This window comes from Camelus ferus, chromosome 30 (assembly GCF_009834535.1).
Source record: "Camelus ferus isolate YT-003-E chromosome 30, BCGSAC_Cfer_1.0, whole genome shotgun sequence".
NCBI classification, from domain to species: Eukaryota; Metazoa; Chordata; class Mammalia; order Artiodactyla; family Camelidae; genus Camelus; species Camelus ferus.
The window spans coordinates 15689962-15710292 of NC_045725.1; the positions used below are offsets into that span (position 1 = coordinate 15689962).

The 20331-nt window shown below is 40.8% G+C and overlaps 3 protein-coding genes and 4 non-coding genes across 7 annotated transcripts in view; 1 reads left to right on the forward strand and 6 right to left on the reverse strand.

Annotated features, from left to right (window-relative positions):
• Positions 1 to 5948: 5948 nt before the first annotated feature.
• Positions 5949 to 10207, reverse strand: C30H18orf32 (chromosome 30 C18orf32 homolog). Its single transcript, XM_032470532.1, has 3 exons — positions 10050 to 10207; positions 7277 to 7464; positions 5949 to 6652 (listed from the first exon to the last, which is right to left on the reverse strand). Exons 2-3 carry the CDS (start codon positions 7439 to 7441, stop codon positions 6587 to 6589), a joined length of 231 nt encoding a protein of 76 aa, XP_032326423.1. The 5' UTR covers positions 7442 to 7464; positions 10050 to 10207; the 3' UTR covers positions 5949 to 6586.
• A 1008-nt stretch (positions 10208 to 11215) lies between these two features.
• On the reverse strand, positions 11216 to 14517 carry RPL17 (ribosomal protein L17). Its single transcript, XM_006177894.2, has 7 exons — positions 14456 to 14517; positions 13596 to 13648; positions 13474 to 13514; positions 12846 to 12980; positions 12508 to 12606; positions 11985 to 12176; positions 11216 to 11298 (listed from the first exon to the last, which is right to left on the reverse strand). The coding sequence occupies exons 2-7, from the start codon at positions 13633 to 13635 to the stop codon at positions 11251 to 11253; spliced, it is 555 nt and encodes a 184-aa protein (XP_006177956.1). The 5' UTR covers positions 13636 to 13648; positions 14456 to 14517; the 3' UTR covers positions 11216 to 11250.
• Positions 11872 to 11935, reverse strand: LOC116660687. The gene has a single exon (XR_004316303.1). It is a non-coding gene; the product is annotated as a small nucleolar RNA SNORD58 (small nucleolar RNA).
• On the reverse strand, positions 12692 to 12757 carry LOC116660689. Its single transcript, XR_004316305.1, has one exon. It is a non-coding gene; the product is annotated as a small nucleolar RNA SNORD58 (small nucleolar RNA).
• On the reverse strand, positions 13344 to 13408 carry LOC116660686. The gene has a single exon (XR_004316302.1). It is a non-coding gene; the product is annotated as a small nucleolar RNA SNORD58 (small nucleolar RNA).
• Positions 13731 to 13796, reverse strand: LOC116660688. Its single transcript, XR_004316304.1, has one exon. It is a non-coding gene; the product is annotated as a small nucleolar RNA SNORD58 (small nucleolar RNA).
• Positions 14518 to 14537: 20 nt separating the features above from the next.
• Positions 14538 to 20331, forward strand: part of LIPG (lipase G, endothelial type) — a 50630-nt gene continuing 44836 nt past the window's right edge. Inside the window, exon 1 of the mRNA XM_014553461.2 lies at positions 14538 to 14625. The gene's annotated coding sequence lies outside the window, so the exon portion shown is untranslated. The remainder of the gene's footprint in view (positions 14626 to 20331) is intronic.

Here is a 20331-nt window from a genome sequence, read left to right on the forward strand (position 1 = left end):
ATAAATACTGTGTATCTATTCTGGACCAGACACTTAACAGGTGCTGGGTATTCAGAATGCACTAGTCTTATAATAAAAATTAAAATAAAACATAAACATTGAGAATAGATAACAGATGACGAGGCTCGGAAACAGATTGTTCATGTTTTACTTTCTTTTCCTTCGGATTGTTTAAAGTCTATCTTCAAAGTTAACAATAAGAAGAAAAAAAGACATAAAAAAAATGTGGGATAGGGGGTCGGGAGGGATTTTTAGACTATCTGTATTTTAAAGCTATTTTATAATAAGAATACATTAAAGTATTAGTTGTAGAATAATATCAAATTAAAAATTAGAAAAGATGTATTGGTAAGTGAAGAGTTTGGAGAGGTCACCCATGTTGCTGCTTTTCAAAATTGTGAAACATGTAACAAAAAGAAATATATAACAGACACAGCTTAAAGAACAATACTGTGAAACCCACTTCTGAACTAAGAAACAGAATAGCAGCAGTATTTCCCAAAGCCCTATGCTTCTCCTTGATCGCACCTCTCTCCCCTGAGAGGTTAACCACCATCCTAACTTCTATCCTAATAATTCTCTAGATTTTTAGAGCTACATAAAATGAACTACATAATAATAATAATCATTATGTATTATTTTGTAACTTGCTTTTTTTTCTCTGAACTCTTTCGAGATTCATCCATGTGGATGCATACATCCAAGAATTTACTTTATTATTTACTTTTTAATTGACTTGCCTCTAATAAATGGACAAATGTTAAGGTTATTTCTAAATCTTTACATATGTATATCTGTGTAAGCACCAATCACATCAAGATAGAGAACATTTCCAGGACCCTAGAAAGCTCATGTGTTCTCCTTTCGAATCACTATCCCCCAGAAGTAACCACAATTCATACCTCATGCTACATAATTACTTTTGAGTTCATTTTTCACTATGGCATAGTATTCCAGTCTATACATATTTTGTGAATTTTACACATAAAGTAATTGTTGATTGGCTTTTGGATCTCTTGATCAGGTGAACTAAGAAAGCTTGCTCCCATCACTTCATTAACTCAAAATGATATTAACCCACAGCTCACACAATGGAATTTTTTGAGCCCTGCTTAAAGCATCATAACAAGGTTTTATTACACCAATTTATTTGTCCATCCTACTTTGGATGGACTTTTTGTGGGTTTTTCTGTTTCGTTTTGTTTGGGCTATTTCATAGACAATGCTTCTGAGAATATTCTTGTACATCTCCTGGTATGCAGATACAGTTTTCTCTGGTATCCAGACTCTAGGAGTGGCATGGCTGGATCACACTGTAAGTGCATGTTCTGCTTTATCAGAGAATGCCAACTTATTTCCAAAGCAGCTGTACCAGTTTACACTCCCACCAGCGGTACATACAAACCCTTTCTGTTCTTCATCCTCCCAGCTCGTGATGTTCAATTTTAACCATTCCGGTGTTTTCTCATTGTGGTTTTAATTTGCATTTTCCTGCTGAAATATGTGTTTCCATATGTTTATAAGCCTTTCTTCTTCTGCAAAATACACTCTTTAACTGCCATCCTCCTTCTCTCTTGTGAAATGACTTCTAATCATCCAATGATTAGAAAAGACCATGCTGAGTAGCTCTTTAAATTTCACTCCAAAGAGTTTAAAGTAAAGCCGAGGGACACTGATAGGTGGAGACCATGAGATTAAGATCCAAAGTGGATTCCCAAGTACTACAAGGACTAGAATCGTTAGTCAGGAAAGGGGCCATGTGCAGCAGGCAGACTTCTCAGATGGTTCCCCTAGATTCCTGGCCACCGATGTATACACATCTCCAAACACCAAATACAAAACTAGGTGCTGATGTAAAGGGATTTTGCAGACATATTAAGACTCCAAATCAGTTGAACTTAAATTAGGGAAATTATCTAGGCATGTCTGATTTAATCACATGAGCCCTTTAAAAGCAGAGAATTTTCCCTGCTGGTCCCAGAAGATTGGAAGACAGAGACGTGCTCTGCCCGCCCTGGAAGAACGTGAACATCCTCGCTGTGAGCTGCTTATGCGACACACGTGCCAAGGAACCACAGACAGCCTCTAAGAGCTAAGAATGGTCCCTGGCTGACTAGAAGGAAATGGGAACCTCAGTCCTACAGCCACAAGAAAATGAATTCTGCTGGCAACCAGTGAACTTGGATGCCCAGATGAGAACTGCAGACCTGGCCAACATCCTGGTTTCAGCCTGGTGAAACCCTGAGTGTAGAATCCAGCCATGTCATACCCAGTTGCCTGACCTACAAGAAAATGTGATAATAAACTTGTGTTGTTCTTAAGTCACTAAGTTTGTGGTAATTTGTTATGCAACATTAGAAAACACCAAGGAAGTATGAAACTTCATCTGCTGAATTACAAGTCAGGAGCTGGACCTGTGTCTGATTGTGGATGTGCAACATACAGATGCAGGGGCATCATTTACATCGTTGTCCATGTGAATGGGGCCCTCTGAAACTGGACAGTGTACACTCAGCACAACCATACACAGCAGTCCTGCAGGAGTCTCCGCGCTTGCCGTTTCAGCATCTGGGCTACCTCTTTTAACTTTCTATTTTTTTGCCATTTAACCATTTTAGCAGAAATGAGAGGACTGAGCTAGGTGTACCTTAAGGTCCACACCAGCTCAGCATTTGGAGTGTTTACATTTTGCAACTACTCTACCACACACTGCCCTGAGTTCGTACCTTCTCAGTTTAACTTTCACTTCACTTCACTATGTCTGCCCGTAGTCTGTTCCTTAGGGAGCTGTCACTGTGTTAATCAATTTGGCTTTGAGGATGGAACTAGCCAGTAGCCCTGTAGGGAGGAAACCACAAGGGAACGTCCCTCCCCTTCTTCCTTTTGGTATGAATGAACTCAGGACATTTAGCTTTAGAGTCCAGGAGGCTTAAGATCCATGGATACAAGTTCTTTTCAATCCTGTCAGTGGAACAGATCGACACACTAGTGTTGGTCATTTTGAGGAAGTGCTGACTCACCTGTTTCTTTGGATGGTGGCTTAGTAATGAAAAAATGTGACAAAACCCAAGTCTTTCAGGCGAGCCTTGAAGAATTATCTGAGAAGAAATGCAGTTGATATTAACTAAGGCAAAATAAGCTACTGAAAACTAGAGAAGTTACAAAGTCATGCTGGAAGGTGAGCAAAATCAAAGCTTGAGAACAAGTCCGCACTGATTAGTCCACACTCCCTGCTCCATTTCTGCCCAGTTACCCCCACCGGGGTTTTTTACACAGTATCAGCAGCTGTGACCGCTCTGAGGGGGGTCAATATTTTAAAACAACTTAAGAGTATGGCTTTGGATTCCTAGACTCTACACATATTTAAACTCTACGATGCCGTTTCCTTCACTTTTTCAGTTTTGAAAGGATCAGTTCAGATCAGGTAAGATCACGTGTGAAACACTCTTGCATAGTGCCAGGCACACGTGCTGAACAAATGGCAGCTCTACTAGGAAAGCAACCCTGAAATATAGACTATCTGTATCTGTTAGGATTGGTATTATGAGGCAAGAGAACACTTGTGTGGTATAGAATAGTGGTTACCAAATCGGGTCCAAGGACAGGTGATAAAAGTTTTCGCCAACCATAAAAAGAAAAACATGGACAAAACTGAATTTTTCATAAAAATAGCTAACTTTTATAAACGTATTCACACTGATGGGCTGTTGTTATCCCCTATTCTATGTTCCTCTTCACTCTTTTGGTGTCAAAAATGGCTTTTTTTAAATGAAATAATGGTGATAATAAATCACAGCTTTTAAATATATTCTTGTTTGGCAAAATAAAAAGTCGACAACTGTGTATCAGTCCCCTCAACTAAAAAAAAAAATTTTTTTTTCCCAGCACGTAAAATACAAGACTGGGAACCAGTGCTCCAGTGGGAGACTGCTAGAAGTAGAAAAGGCCTCAGAAGACCAGTAATTCTCAGAAAGTAGGTTTAAGTGAACTGGAATGATCTGGGGGATCACTTAGTAAAAACATCCATTTTAACCACTTAAGAGTATTGAATTAGAAAAACTGGTGTGCTACAGAGAAACTGAGGAAGTAAACCAAGAAAGAGGAAGACGTGAGATCCAGGAAACAGGAGGTCCTACAGGGGAGAGGGAGAGGAAAGTCCCCAAGACTGTCACTGTGCACCGGGCCTGGGCAACAACTAGCCAACGGAGGGAGTGTACCGGGAGAAAGGGCAGTAACTGCAGGAAGCAATGCTTTATGTGAAGGGAAACTCAAAAGCACTATACTCACAATCTATGCAGTGACCAGTGTTCACATGCGCATCCTACCAGTGTCCCTGCAAGACGCAGATGGCACCCTCGAGATAAAGACATGGCGCCGAGCCAGTAGTCATAGATGCCATCACCCTGAGCCCCAAGAAGGCAAGGAGAGGGAGAGGTTAGTGGAAACTGAAAGGAGTCATGTGGACTTGGCCACCTGGAGGTAGTGACTTTTGGCTCAGGAACACACCTGGCCTGAAGAGGCCTTGAAGGGAAGGAGCCAAGGGAATAAATACCTTGACCTGGCTCCTTCCCTCCCTCCCATCTCCTGCCGCAGATCTCACTGGCCAAACCCAACAGAACCCAGAGGTCCCAGCTGTAGTAGTCCATACATCTTTCTTGAGCAGGAGAGCAGGGTGAAGGGAGCAGAGATCTGGAGGGGCAAATGAAAGACTTCTGGAACACTCATGATGATATATATACACACTGATCAAGGACTTAACCAAAATTTACAAAAACATTTGGAAGACGTATGGGAGAAGGAGAGGGAAATACTGTAAGACAGCTGTATCTCAATCATGGCAGGAAGTCAATAATATTTAAAGTTGGTATCTCTAAAAACTACAGTATCTATGTATCATTTAGAAATATGGAGCTAAATCATAAGACAAAAACAATAGCTGAGTGAGTAAAGCCTTGGGTATTTTTTTTTTTTTTGGTGGGGGGAGGTAATTAGGTTTATTTATTTATTCTTGGAGGAGGCACTGGGGAGTTGAACCCAGGACCTTATGCATGATGAACATGTGCTCTACCACTTGAGCTGTGCCTTCCCCAGAGGAAAGCCTTTGGAAACTAAGGGATTAGGGACATTATAAACCTTGCAATATTATTTGATTTTTTAAAATGATGTATTTAATAAAAACTAATTTTAAAAAAGTTGCTAGAAGGCTGTATGAAAAGCTAACACTGGGGGAAAAAAGAAAGCTAACACTGGTTATACCTGTGGAGCTAGAATAAGGGAATGAGAGTAGAAAAAGAACATTAACTTTTCACTTCACTTGCTCTTATATTGTTTTACTATGAACGTCTGCTATTTTCATAATAGTTTTTGTATCTTAAAAAAAAGAACTAGATCAACTGGATTTAGTCGCTAAAGGGAATTTATCCCTCAGGTGGGCTAGGGCAGAGAAGCTGAAACACATTCATTTGAATCAAATGAAGTCCTAGGTGGATCAATGACTTGACCAGACACATACATAGCTTAACAGAGCCTCAGTTAGGACCTAGGACTTCACTGGGGACCCAAGGGAAGGAGTCCCTTCTAATCTCTCTTTGCTTCAGAGAGAATAAATATTATATAAAGATATGTCTCATCATCTTTGAATATTTATGTATTTAAGTGAAGTCTAGGGATGAAAGACCAAGTAGAGAGGCCCAGACCAGGCGAGAACTGCTCAGTCACGTCACTCTGGTTGAGAACCACTAATTTTAGAGCATCTTGTTATGCAACAAAATAATTGATACAAAATAATTGATATAATCTACTCTTTAAAAAAAAAAGAAGAAAATATTGTTGTCCCATAACTACCTGAGTGCCATCACACCATTATAATACTGCTTTCTGATGTGGTAAAAACAAAAAACAAGAAAACCCTTCCTTTTAAACATTTAAATATTAAAAGGAAAAAGAACCACAAGCTAAACTGAATGTTTAATACATTCATACGAGGAGAGGAATGTGACAAGGATTAGAATTCTATAATATACACTTAACATTTATGTAAAAGATGTTCCATTTTTCAGAGAAGTTTCCCCTAGTTCCCTGTCTTTTCTGTCTTCCTCAGAGCAATAAACAGTAATTACTACTCTCTCAGATAAGCTGCTCCACTGACTTGGACAGTAATTACATCTTTATGTTTCATTATCTCCAAAAACTACCTTTCATTTCACAGCACAGTCTCACTGTACTGTTTCACAGTAGAATTGTACTCCTCAAATTTGAAGAACTTGAATAAAAGGTAGAGGCCCAAGGATTTTTAGGCATTGATTAAGTAACAATGTCTACGGGCACAAACCTTCTATTTATTCATATTTTAATAACTGCAATAAAAGAAATGAAAGCTACTTTAATGAAAAAGGAACTCAGGAATGAGATAATTAAATATAACTAACTACATTTCAAATACAAATACCAGATTAGTGTCAGGTAAATATCTAAATTATCTACCCTGAATTCTGGTCTGAGAAAAAGATCGGAGACAATTACAAGGAAGGTGCTTCATATCATCAGGTCCATTTTTAAAACAATGAGATCCTTTAGGACAATCACTTTAGTCTTTCTTTTTCTCAGAGATTTCTGTTGGTCCTCTTGTTGGTAATCCATTTATGTCTGCACCCTGAAATGAAAAATCATTTTAGATATTAGTTGTAATAATATAATAATATCTAAAAGACAGACACTATAAGAGATATTCTCTTGAAAAACAGACAACAAAGTCCAGAATGATAGAACTTCCAGAAACGTGCAGAATGGCTAAATTTGTGCAGCTGAACAAAACCAAAGTTGAATTTAACAAGCACCATTGCTAAAGACAACTAAATTGCCTATTCATTAAAAAAATAACTTCTTATTGTTTAAAAAAAAAAAACTCTATGATCCTACCAATTAAGTATCTTATCAAAGTTATCAATCAGTGAAACTGGCTTATTTTAGTATCATCTCTTGTCTTCTATTAACTATTTAGCATTACTCTTACCAGCCAGGAAATACTGGTTATTATCTTGGCTATAAAGCAAAGAGCAAACTCATAAATCAGAGATCTAGTTTAAAACCTTAGTTTAAACAAATGTTAATTATTTAAATAAAAAACCCCAAATCTCTATTTTAAAAAAGAAGGAAATGTAGACACATTAATGAAGGTTTTGTTTGAAGAACTTGCATTTCCAAAAGCCAAGTATTTTATCCTGTACCCCTGCCCCGGCAACCCCCCAGCTCATTCAAGGCATTTTAACGTTCTTACCTTATAGTCTACTTTGCCTTTGCTTTTATCGTTGGATTCTCGCACAGCTTTCCTAGGCCATATACGACTAACGAAAGGGGAAATCAGCGGGTATATATATGGCTCCAGAAATTTTTTGTAGACCCAGAGCAAAACTGGAATGACAATGCAGGGAATGCACACCATTGTCCCAGGCTTGAGCTCTTGGACTGCCAATAAACGTGAAGAAAAAACAAATTAGATCAAACGACTGAAGGAATTCACCTAGATTCAGATATTTGAAATGACTTTCTACACTGAAGGAAAAACTTAAATCATACAAGTATTAGCTTAAATCAAGTCTATTAAATCAAAATGCTACTATCTGCAAGGTAAAGGAATAATAAGTGGTCTACAGGAAAATAATAGTGAGGTGCCTGCCTCCAAACCTCTCCAATCACTGCTCCCCAATCATAAATATGATAACATCAAGGAATAGCACCAACATTTGCTGGGTGCTAGGCAGTCAAGCTCTTAACACATATCAACTCATTTAAAACACCCAGTGAGGTTGAGTACCCTGGCATTTCCATTTACAGATAAATAAAAGAGGGCACAAAAACATTAAGGAACTTGGTAATTTTCACATACTCCAGTTTAGTGTGACTTAACTTGCAAAGCCCAACCACCTTCAGGGACTGACAATATTCGTTAGACAACTTACAATGCCAAGGGAAAATTTTGTTAAATGGAACTCAATGAGGTATCACTTTGGAAGACCTCTAGGCTGCAAACTGGCTGGCCTCTCCCAGGCAACAACTCTCCCTTGATATATTTGTTCTTTTTTAATAGCAATTAAGGTATACTGAGTAATAAAAACTTTTAATTTAGTATTGTTATTTGTATAAGTAAATTGTCCATTTCCAAACATTAACACCTAAATTTCCTTGATGATTAGAAACTATCTTGGAATTTCTCAAAATCAGCAATTTCTTGAAAAAGAACAAATATTATTTCCATAATATACTATCAAACCACAGACCTTTTAAATTGACAAGAATTTTTAATCCCTTAGCAGAGGCCTTAAAAACTCAGAAGCTTCAGAACAGTGCATAAGTCTAAAAATTAAGGATGTTAAATTTTCTTATTTTCAAAACACTGTAAATTAAGTAGTATTTGCTGACAAATGAATAAACACTGTTACACTAAAGCAGTTCAAAATTATTTACAAGTGAAGAGTGGTATAAATATTCCAATCTGAATGTGGCTTTGAAATGAATTACAAGACCTGTAAACAAATATAAACGTACATCAAGGAATGACCAGCTATTTTATAAAGAATTCATAACTGGATTCTTTAAAAACAGTCCTCTAGTCAAATTTTAAAAAACAGTGTAAGAATTTATCAAAGTATTTTGTTCCAAAATTTTAAAGAACGTATTTTCTGATTACAATAAGCCAAACTGGCAGGAGAAGGGGGAGGGTCTTTTTCAAAGAATTATTATTCTTGGCTATTGGACATGTAGAATCTGATCAGAAGAGACTTAAGAGGTGGCCTGGTTCAGGTCTTATGAGCACCACAGCCTAATACTCAAGCAGCTGCCTGAACTTGAGACCCGCTTTCACTACTTTCAACATAGTGTTCTTGGGCAAATTATTTAACCAGTCTTTGCTGTAGTGCTCTCATGTCTAATGTGAAGACAATAATAAATAGTACCTATCTCAGAGGGATGTAGTGTGGACTAGATAAATTAATAGGAATACAAAGCTCAGAACAGTGCATACGTTAATATTAAATGTTGTTACTAAAAGGAAAAAACCCAAAAAAGCCCAAGGATTAATTTCTAATCATCAAGGATCCAAAATAAACTGTTCAAAGCCCACACAAAGGCAATCAGTAACTAGAGCTGGCTAAGACCAGAATTCATAAAACTGGTTTCCTAGCTCAATGCTCTTGCCTTTTCCCTTCCAAAACCATGATCATCATTATTCCACTTTCTACCAAACTTTCAAAACCAACCAAATCCTTCAATACAACAGGCAATACCACCGAGCACTACACTATTAAGGCTGTCAATCCTTCCATTGTAAAGATTTAAGTTTTTAGCTACTTGAAATTGTGTTTTAAGTGAATTCTCAAGAAAAAAATATCACTAATTACTTTTGTCAAATTATGGCTTAGAAAGGTCTAGAAAGTGGCTATGACATATTGATAAAAAAAAAATCACGATTTTTAAAATTCTCTTCAAGGCCATTCTCGGATATTACAATAGAGCAAGAAAAATGGATTGAAACTGCTGGAGGAGAGAAATTTCTTTCATCGGCCTTAGTCCACTACAATGGAATAGGAAAAGGCGGAGGCTCCATCAAAACTTGGGCATGGGTAGCGGGGGACATGCCACCTCCTTAAGCAACCCAGTCCTGCGTATTATTTACTGGAGACAGAAGAGAGCGGGACAGGCTGAGTCAAAGACAAGGACTGAAAAATAGGAGAGAACAAGGGCGAATGGTGGTGACAATAACAGAGAAGTGATACCGACAATTCGGGCCAGAGAGCGGATCCTGAGGAAAAGAGAGACAGATCGGAGGCAGAAGAGGGGTGGACGCGGACGGAGGGGAGGAAAAGGGCGAGGAGAGCAGGGGCAGGGGCTCCGCGGGTGCGGGCAGCGGTGGACTGTGACGGCCGGCGGGCCGCGAGGCGCAGAGCGCTGGAGAACCGCGCACCCCGCGGGCTGCTCAGCGCGTCTCCACAGCGCCGAGCCACCGCCCGCCCCGAAGCCCCAGCCGCAGCCTCGGCCCCCGGGGCCCCGCTCACCCAGGACCACCACCACCACCACCAGCGGAAACGTCCGCGCTTCTGGAATGAGGGACAGGGAGGGAAGCGCCGCAGCTTCCAATAGGCACAAGGGCCGACAAAGGTGCGCCTGCGTCAGCCCAAGGACGCGCAGGACGTAACCGTGACGCCCGGGCTGGGACTGGGGGCGGCTTCCGGCCCGGCGCGGAAGCCACTGGCTTAAAACCTGCGGGCCAGGCGGAAGCACCGGCCTACCCCGGCGCCCGGTTGCTGGGACAGGACCCGGGATGCTGACCCGGGATGCTGACCCAGGAGAGGATAACGCCTGTGCCAGTGGCTCACCACCTTCGGGGAGGCCTACTCTACCTGCTGTTCTCCAGTGCAGTTGTGGCTAAGCTAACCATTCTACTACAGTAATACTAACAGTGAAGTCAACTTTAAGCGGTATTCTCTTACAAGCAGCAACACTTCGCACCCGCTAGCATAATCAACAGTCGAGAAGGCAGAGTTGGAACCCTCATACACTACTGGTCAGACTGTAAATATCGCTGCTTTATAAACGCCTGGAAATCCGTCAGATGTTTAAATTACTAATCCAGCAGGGCCACTCTTGGTACACACTCAAATGAAAACACATGCCACACAAACTTTGTAATAGCTAAACAGAACAGGTATTCCACACTTCCACAGTGAAATACAGGTACATGCTGCAACATAAACCCTAAAAAAATTATTCTAAGTCAAAGCCAGTTACTAAGGGCCACATACTAAGACTTCATTTTTATGAAATGCTCAGAATAGGCAAATGTATAGTCAGAAAATTGGTTGCCTATGGCTGGATTGTGGGTAGGGGGTAGTGACAGCCAACCACTACCAAGGTTCCTCCTTGGGATATTGAAAATAACTTTCAAATTCATTGCGCTGATGGATGTGGAACCAAACATACTAAATGCCACTTAACAGTGCGTTTAATCTCAATAAAGTCGGTGGAAAAGTTTCAGAAATTTCCCCATGTTCTAATATTCCATTTTATGCACAAATTCACCGAGAAGCAAAACAGCATGCTTATGAACCAAAACTAGTGGCTTAGAGCAACAGAATAATCTAATTCTAATAAGAAAACTCATTTGATCAATCTTGTGATGACATTTAAAATATATTTACTAATTAAGACAACCAAGACTCTGCTTTTACTTTTATTTGCATTTATTTTTTGCTGAATTTATTCCCGGGCCATAAGTTTTTGTTTCTTCAATTTCTTCTGGGATATCTGTGGAAAAGAAAAAAAAATAAAAGGACTTAAGATTCCAGGAGAAACCCATACTACATCTTAAAGGAGGTCGTATCTCAATGAAAGAGCAATTGGAAATTTCAACATAAAGGTAAAGAGTCCTTTGGCGTAGAGACAAGGGGAGATGAGATGGGCAGCTGGGAGGAAATTATAGTAAGCAGGAGAGTCAAGACTGCAAGCAAGGAGCTGAGTTGGTTAAGACTAAGCGACAGCAAGGATGGAGGATAATACTTAATGACAAAAATCAACAGAAGTCAAATCCATTAGGTGTGAAGAATCACCCTTAGGTTCCAGACTTAAAGAACTAAATGTAATCATTAACTGAAAACAAGCTTATTAGATTGGGGGGAGGCAGGGAAGGGACCCTTTGGATATGTGGCATTTGAAGTGACTATGGACACTTCAAATGCAGGTAAAGAGTAAGTGAGGTAGGAACATCAGATAATCATGTAGTTCTAATATACTGGATAATACAAAGTTACTATTCATTATTAGTCACAAAACAAAGGAGACCCATGAAAGCCAAAATAAAACGACTACAAGAGGTAGTTGGTTGCTCAGAACAGTTTCCTTTCACGGTTATTCCAAAGGTGTCCTAAGTCAGTCATCACAGCAACCACTAATTCTAATACACCAAAGGAAACAGCAAAAACTAAGTAACTTACCTTTTTCTTCTGTGCAACCTCCTCTTCTGGTTTAGGAACAATCTGCTCTTTTTCAGTAAGGATCATCTCAATGTGGCAGGGAGAGCTCATGTAAGGGTTGATCCGACCATGAGCTCTGTAAGTCCTGCGCCGCATCTTGGGAGCTTTGTTCACCTGGATGTGCTCAATGACCAGTGAATCTACATCTAAGCCCTGGGAAGAGGGGAGGGTAAACAAAACCTGGTAATACCTTTATTTTAAATCCACAAACTGCCGTTAAAGTCCCTGCCTTAATGCAATCATTTTGAAAGGCAACCTTTTAAACTATTTGTTCAAGCAATTTTTTTAAACACGTAGGATAGTGTCCTTTAAATCTACGTAACTGCCAAAACTCAGTGCGAAATGTACCTTGTTTATAAGGGCACTCCATAAAGGCCGCTGAGGAATGGACTTACAGGATGGGTAGCGTTAAATAAATCCGGGCATCAGCAGCTTTAACTGAATAATGAAATTGCATGCATAAAGATGTTTATGGTTTGGGTACCTTAAGTTCTGCATTACTTTCTGCATTTTTGAGCATGTGCAGTAAAAACTCAGCACTCTTTTTAGGCCATCGACCCTGTGTCCAGCCCCACTGTTTTGCCTAAGGAAAAAAAAAAAGAGAGGCCATTAGTTCTTTCCCGATTTAAATCAATGTTATAATCAAGATGACTTATTTTAACATTAAGGTTGCTCAGAACATGTTTTTCTCATGGTTAATCCAAAGGTGTCCAAAACTGCCATCATAGGAGCAAGATCCCGATTAAAGGTAGATCGTAGCCATTCTTATTCCATCCACTTTCCCTCAGTTTGTCTTCTGAAACGACAACTATGAATTCTCACCTGGGCACACCTACCAACTCCACCATTGTAACGACGGAACGGCACACATTGCTTCTGTAAAGTGACATCCTTCAGATACTTGGTGGCTTTTCGGATATGCATACCCTTAATGGCCTGGGCAGTTTCACGAGTGTTCTAAGTATAAATAACATAAGCTGTGAGTTAATTGTATTTTTAAAAACCTCAATTTAAAGAGTAAACTATCAGATTTTCAAAATATGAACATTTATCAACAGCTAAAACCTTTCTTCTTTGGAAGTGAGGTAATACAATGAGGAAAAAAATCTGTGATTAAGAGCCAAGGACGCTTGGTTTGAAGGTGGAGAAAAATGATTCCAAAAACCATTTATTCACTGTAACATGCTCTCCATCATCTTGCAAACAATTACATGTCCCAGATCTTGGTCTGTATACTAGGTTCTCAGGTAGTTTCACCCAATTCCACAAATCCTAAATCAAAGTGCTCTTTACATACTGATGATTACCCACCAAAAGGTGGCTGCTCAGAACTGATTTATTTTCACGGTAAATCCAAAGGTGTCCTAAGAAACACATCATCGCAGCTACCTTTTTTAGGATGATTAAGAACTCGCGGAACTCTTTTAGAGCATAACTATGATTCACATACCTTAAAGTGAACACGAAGATTTGAACCTCTTGATTTGCATGCTAGAAAATAAACAAATTTTGGTTAACGTTGAGTATCTTATTGTCTTGCTCCAAAATAAGGAATGTTTCTTGTTCACTTACATTTTGTGGGGTTTTCTGGGTCAAGTGAATAGCGAACCATTTTTAGAGGTCACCTGAAAGGGAGCAAGAACCATTATGTTAATGTATGTTTACAACGGCATACAGTTTATACAAGTATTAAGTACTACCCCCGCGGCTGCTCAGAGAGTAATTGTTTTCATGATTAATCCAAAGGTGTCCTAAGAAACAACATCATCGCAGCCATCCTCCTCTGTCGTTTTCTTCCCTTTTGTAACTACCAGTGACTACAGCAGTGCTGACATCAGACTAGTGAAATGGACCTCGTCAGCCCTCTTACCTTCTTGAAGAAAACAGTCTGTTTCAATTCACATCTGGACGCACTGGCAACTCAAGCCAACTACAGTCCCCTACGTGCTCCCCCTTTATAGAAACCTCCTTTGCTCACAGCTTCACAAATAATCCGCTCTTTCCACACTTTAAGGTTATTACTTGCGTTAAACGCCGTTGAAGTTGAAAAAACTTAAGAGTAAAGCCTCGACCCGACCTGACCATATACCCCGCAAACTTTCTCTGGATGCGGCTACAAACGCACTCTCCACTCACCACGAAACACATGACCTCCGGAGTCGGCACCGACCACAGACTGCCAGCACAACCCCGCCACCCGCATTCCTGCCCATCGGGCCCCTCTGCCGGCCGCTGAGGCCTGACGGCGCCGGGGCTCCGGGCTGGGGAATCCGACACGTCGCCCGGCACAGAGGGCCACCGCCACCAGCGAGTAATCAGTAGCCGCCAGCATCCTCCTCCCGAGGGTCTCGAAATCGGCGCCCCCAAGTCTAGGATGGCAGCGATTACCGGCGGATTCAAACGTCGGAGAAAGAAGCCGAAGACCTACTCACCTCAGGCCGCCTACCGGAAAAGGAAGAGTGGTGGTTCATGGGAGAATTCATGAGATCTCGATATCTCGCGAGATTCCCTGCCGAAGGAACGAGATTTGAAGAGAGGAGGAGGGCGGAGGGAAAAGGGAGTATGGAGTTTGAGAAGATCTGAAAACGAATTGCCTCCTTAGGTACTGTCTCAAAATTCTCCTCTTTTTTTGTATACAGAAAAAGTTACGAATTTTAAATATCAATCAATTGAAAACTGGCTTGTAGTTCTAGGACAGGACCACGTATCGTTAGGTATAGATGAGGCATTCATTCGTCAACTTTCGTTAGGTTTCATTATGTGATTATGTGAAAGTGGTTAGTAAACGGACAATAAAAAGATTCGAAGGATGAAATGTAATTATGGTAATCAGAAAATTCTCAGGATGGGAATATCACTCAATCAATTGTACAGCAACAGTATGAAGGCTGTACTAACTGAAGTGTCTGGTTCAAGAATGGGGTCTGGTTCCTCACTGCAACTGGTAGATCTTCATCTGGGAAAGGATGTCTGTTCCTTGAGAACAGAAATACCAAAGGGCATTTTCTTCCTCATTCAGGTCATCCATCTGGTTATTCCCTTACAGCCACTGATTGTATTAGCACTTAGCTTTAGGTCTTCCTTTTATAGCCTTAGGGAATTAGTGAAAATTTTAAATGAACTCTCTAAATTGTATTATATTTATACATATATATTTATATATTTACTTCGATCTGCTGTTTTAACAGAGTCTTTATTTTAATTTTATTATATTTATTGTGCAGAAATCTTAATTGCTAAAACAATAGTTAACTACAAATAGGAGTAATCCTTAGCAATCAATTTATTTGTTCATTCATCCATTCAGTGAATATTCATTGAACACTTATACGCCCACCATGATGCTAGATGCTATAGTATAACAAGTACTGGGAAAGTCTCACATGTCAAGGAATCCACAGTCTTAGAATGAGAGTAGGGATAGAAAGGGAACAAGGAGATGAACAGCCAATTAGAATACAGTGTGAAATTGCTAAAGTAAGGTGAGCACTTCCCTGCCAACCTCAGAGGACACCGTATTTTTTTTTAATGGAGGTATTGGAGATTGAACCCAAGACCTTGGGCATACTAAGCAAGTGCTCTACCACTGAGCTATACCTCCACACCATAAGAATATCACTGTTTGGAGCAGAATAAGGCCATTTGAGGAACAGCAGGATACCCTAATCCTCTCAGAGAACCTGGAGGTAGTCAGGGGCCACATCACTAGGGCTGGTTAGGGTATCTAGGCCCTGACTTGGCAATTGGAATTTGTTTTAATTGTCATGGAAAACCACTGAAGGGCTTTTTACCTAATGGCTTTAGCAGCTGTTGAAATTCATTGCCTAGATGCATGATTTCATTAGATGTTGAAAAGCAGTGATTTCCCCCCACCTAATTTTATCATTTCATTAGCATTTTTAAATTGGATTTGTATAAAAAAGTACTTTCCCTCTTTCAAATATTTGAAATATATTTCACATAGGAACAGCAGGCTCAAACTTATTGACATTCAGAAAAATGAGCTGGTTCCCTAATAACTGCCAAAAATACTGATTTAGATTTTTAGAAATCAGCTTTATTGAGGTATACTTTATATGCAATAAAGCTCCCCCAATTTTAGAATTAAAACAAACAAACAAACAGGCACAGTTTTAAGCATTTCATGTAAGTTTTCTCACTGAGGGTGAGGGTTTTCTCGCAGACCCTGTGAGGCAGGTGTCCTTACTGTTCACATTCTCGTAAACCAGAAGAGGGATTTTGGAGATCTCAGCAAACACCCACCTGCTTATGTGGGTTCCAGAGTCAGACACTTGGAGGGGTTGTCGGGTCTCCCAATTGAATAGTAGTAAAATCTGGATAGGGATTTACTATGAATGGCGGGAATGGAAGTAGAGCCTCTATGAAGAGAATCTGGCAGTAGAAGGTGGTAGAATTTTTTGCAACAGATTAATTTCTTAAGGCATCTCATAATGCAAGACTAATTTCCCAAAGCAATGAATATGAAATAAGAGGGAATGTATTCCCAATACACCTAAATATGCAACTGTCATAACAGTCTACACATTTTTTTTCAGCATTCTCTCTTAAGATTTCATAGCGTAATGCTTGAGAGCATAGACAGTGGAGTCAGACTTCCTAGTTTCAAATCTCATCTCCTCTCTTCTCTTCTAGGACTGCCTTTCACTTGCTCTGACCTGGAGAAATTACTTAAGTGACCTGTGTCTCAGTTTCCTTATCTTATCTTCTCTCATCTGTAAAGTGGAGACAATGACAACAGTAGGGGTATTATGAGGATTAAGTGAGTTAATACTTACAGAGCACTTAGAATGGTGCCTGGTACCCAGAAAGTGCTATTAAGTATTTGTTAAACTAAAAATTATTAACTGTGTTTCAGAGAAGGATTTCTTAAATTAACAGCATGGCAGATCATGAATTTCTTTCTTTCAAAAACCTTTTTCTAACATTTCATCACATCTAAATTCGGTTGCAAAGTTATCGATATTTTTGGATACTTTTCCAGCAGTAGTGTTGGCACCCTCTCTTAGTGGAAGACCTTGTTTTAGGATACAGAAAATACTCTTCTGAGTCATAATGGTGAACAACACCGTAATCACTAAAATCACTTATGGGTTCACAAACATAGATTTGGGTAAAAGCAGTCACACATTAAAGACTGTGACCATATTTATATGATTTCATTTATGCTAAAGACAAAAACTAATCTTTTCTATAAGAAGTCAGGATGGTGGTTGCCCTCGGAGGGGAGCAGGATGACTGGAAGGAGGTACGAGGTGGCTTCCAGGATGCTGATAATGTTCTGTTTCTTCATCAGGATGCTGGTTTCACAGTTCCTTAGCCTGCAAGTTTGTCCAGCTTGTGGAAATTCATGGAGTTGTACACATATGCTGTGTGTGTGTCTCTCTCTCTGTTATGCATATATATTATTCAGTATTATTCTTTATTTATATGAATTTTCAATATTTTTAAGTAACAGTATGTTCATTAGTTTGCTAGGGCTGCCATGACAAAGTACCACAGACTGGCTCAAACAACAGATTTCATGCAATTTCTTTCTTTCTTTGCCGCTGAATCACTAATCCATTCAACTAAGAAGCCATTAATTGTACAGGGTGGGCCATTCAGGGTCCATGTACAGTAAATTCTAAGGGGTAATCTACTAGCCATATACATGACAAATTATATAAAGAAGCAAAGATTTTATAAAGAATGCAAGCGATGCCATAAAACAACACAGGATTCACACCCAGAAGAGTTGTGCAGATCTTAAGTAATTTTGGTGACTGCTTTCTATGGTGTAATGAACGTTTGGTGGCATGGAAGGGACCACATGCCAATACTGATTGAATAAATCTGACAATAACCTTTAAGGGTTGCGCTGACCACATGCTGGGTCAGCTGAGCTCAACTCGGAGAAGGGGAAGGGTCTGGCGCTTATTACACAGGCATTGTGGCTGGATGCTCCACATTTGCTAGTTCATAGAGTCTCATGACAGGAGGAGGAGGTAGTCAGGTTGGGCTTCCCCGGAAGCAAAGTCTGAGACACAGGTGAACAAGTGCTGTGGAAAGGTGGGTCAGGTAGCAGGACTGATGAGAAGGCCTAGTCAGGCTGGGACGCAGTCCCCATTGAAGGCTTCAGTCTGTACCCTGCCCCCACCCAGGGGAACCCTGGGGCTGGATGCTCCTTAGAGTTGTTCCAAGTTGAGGGGGTAAGGGGACTGGGCCTTTATAAGCCCATTGATCAGTCACTGGAGGTGGGCTGCTCGGGAAGCGGGTGTGACCTTGGGTGAAGCGGGGTTCTTCAGCCAGTCCTTAAAGAGGACTGACAGCTGGGGAATGACAACATTCTTAATGGAGGGAGAGTAAGTCCTTCGTTCCTGAAGAGGGATCTGGGAAGCACATCCCAGTGTCCCCCACAGTAGGTATTATTGTTTCATTTTACAGAAAAGAGAACCAAGGTTCAGAAGGGACAGAGCCAGGGTTTGAACCTAGGTCTACTGTCAGTGCCTGCATTCTTTCCCAGCATCCTGTCTGCCAGTTCTGCACATTCCTGCCTCCCTGTTTGCCGGTGACCTCCACGTTTCCTCCCTCCCTCGGCTCACCATGGCTATCCTGACTTCCCCACCCTGCCTTGGGGCCCTCCGTCTCTTGATTGGCTATGGGGCTTCCCTCCAGCTTTTATCTGGTCCACAGTCCCACTTCCTCAGCCCATGGCTGCCTGCATTCATCAAGATGAAGGTAATAAAAGCAACGTGAGGAGGATTATTCTGGCTCCGAGGCACTGGTGGATCGGTGAAGCCAGAAACCTCAGATTAAATTCTGGAAAATTCTGGAAAATATCAGAAAAGCTGTAGCAGAGGAGGTAATACAAGTTTGGCAAGGGCAAAGAAGGTAGGAATAGAACAGCAAATGCCTTTGGGCTCCCCTGGGACCTTCTTCTTTTGGATTCTCTTTGATGGCGACCACGGGGGTTCATTTGCTCTATAGATCTCCAGGGAGCAGCAGGGAACAACAAAACCTTAGCCTTTCAAAGTTAAAGCCATTCTCTTTGCTGACCTGACAAACCCAGATGTCAAGTGGTCCCTGCAAGAGTTTGACAATTTGTCCAAACAACTGTTTTCCATTGAGGATATAAATCTCTTAGGAAAAGGTTTGTCTGCCTGGCTTGTTCAATCAGTTGGCCAATATGAATTAGTCTGACCACGTCCTTGGAAAAGAATATCTTTGGGGATTTTCTGATGACTGAATATTCAATCTTCTGCTTTTATCATCCACCTCCTCTGTCCATTCCTATAATACTCTTGAGACAGTTGGCTCCTGGGTCTCCAGGAGAGCCAGGGGAGGGAAGTCTTAATCCTTTAGCAGTGATTTCCTTGGCTCTCCTCAGTCTGAGCTTCCCATACAGTGCTGTTTGAGTCTCCCTTAGAAATTGGCCTTCTTTACCAGGAAAGGGGAATTCTTTACATGACAATAAGAAAAATGTAATTCCTTACACCAGAGGTAGAGTCCTTTTCTTTGCCTCTCAGTGGTGCACTGCTGCCATCTCCTTCCTGCCTCCTGGTCTGTCTTTCCCCAACCTCCCAGAGCTAGCACTGGGGGCCAGGGTTGTGTAGCGGGATACTGACATCTGGTAACTGGGATGGAATTCCACTACTTCCCCAGTTGGGTCTCAATGCAAGTTACTTGGTTTTGCTGAGCTTTGCTCCTTCATTTGTTTGGGGAAAAAAAAAAAAAAGATAAACCAATTGTACTGAGTTGCTAGGAATGTTATAAGAGAAAGTTAAAAGATGCAGTGAACAGCACAATGTAAATATTCAGTAATACTGGCTCATTCCTACTTTCTCCCTCCTTCTCCTTAAAATTTATTCTTGGACATCTCTTAATCTGATTCTTTTCCCAAAGCAGGGATTTCCTCTATGACATCTTGCACTGGCTACACTCTTCCAGATCCATTTTCTGATGTCTGTGCTTTGTAAGGCTGAGACTACCCACTGTCACCCAGACCTCCCTTTGGGTGTGGCCCATGGTGAGCATGAGTAGGAGCTGGAAGGTCAAGGAGAAAGGCTGGGCTGTTTCTTCCTAGCTCCCTTGCTGCCTTGGCACTGGGTTCTGAGTGGCTGCATCTCTTCAAGACTACAGCCCCTGCCAGATTGCCTGTCCTCCCAAGCTCAGATCTCTCTGGGCTTCCTTTCAGTACCTCCTAATTCAGTCAGTCGCAGGCACGGAAGCATCTTTCTGTGGTTGCTGCTCTCTAGGTGCCTCAGTGTCTTGTTAGTTCTGTTATATTTGCCCATATCTCTTGAGTTCC

Excerpts from the sequence above, each read along its gene's own strand:
- RPL17 (XM_006177894.2), bottom strand. The coding sequence starts at position 13,635 with ATGGTTCGCTATTCACTTGACCCAGAAAACCCCACAAAAT. Across the intron at positions 12,607-12,845 it reads GAGTTGGTAGGTGTGCCCAG|GCAAAACAGTGGGGCTGGAC; the intron begins GTGAGAATTCAT and ends TTTTTTCCTTAG. Across the intron at positions 12,177-12,507 it reads AAAGTAATGCAGAACTTAAG|GGCTTAGATGTAGATTCACT; the intron begins GTACCCAAACCA and ends CCCTCTTCCCAG.
- C30H18orf32 (XM_032470532.1), bottom strand. The coding sequence starts at position 7,441 with ATGGTGTGCATTCCCTGCATTGTCATTCCAGTTTTGCTCTGGGTCTAC. Across the intron at positions 6,653-7,276 it reads AAGGCAAAGTAGACTATAAG|GGTGCAGACATAAATGGATT; the intron begins GTAAGAACGTTA and ends TTTTCATTTCAG.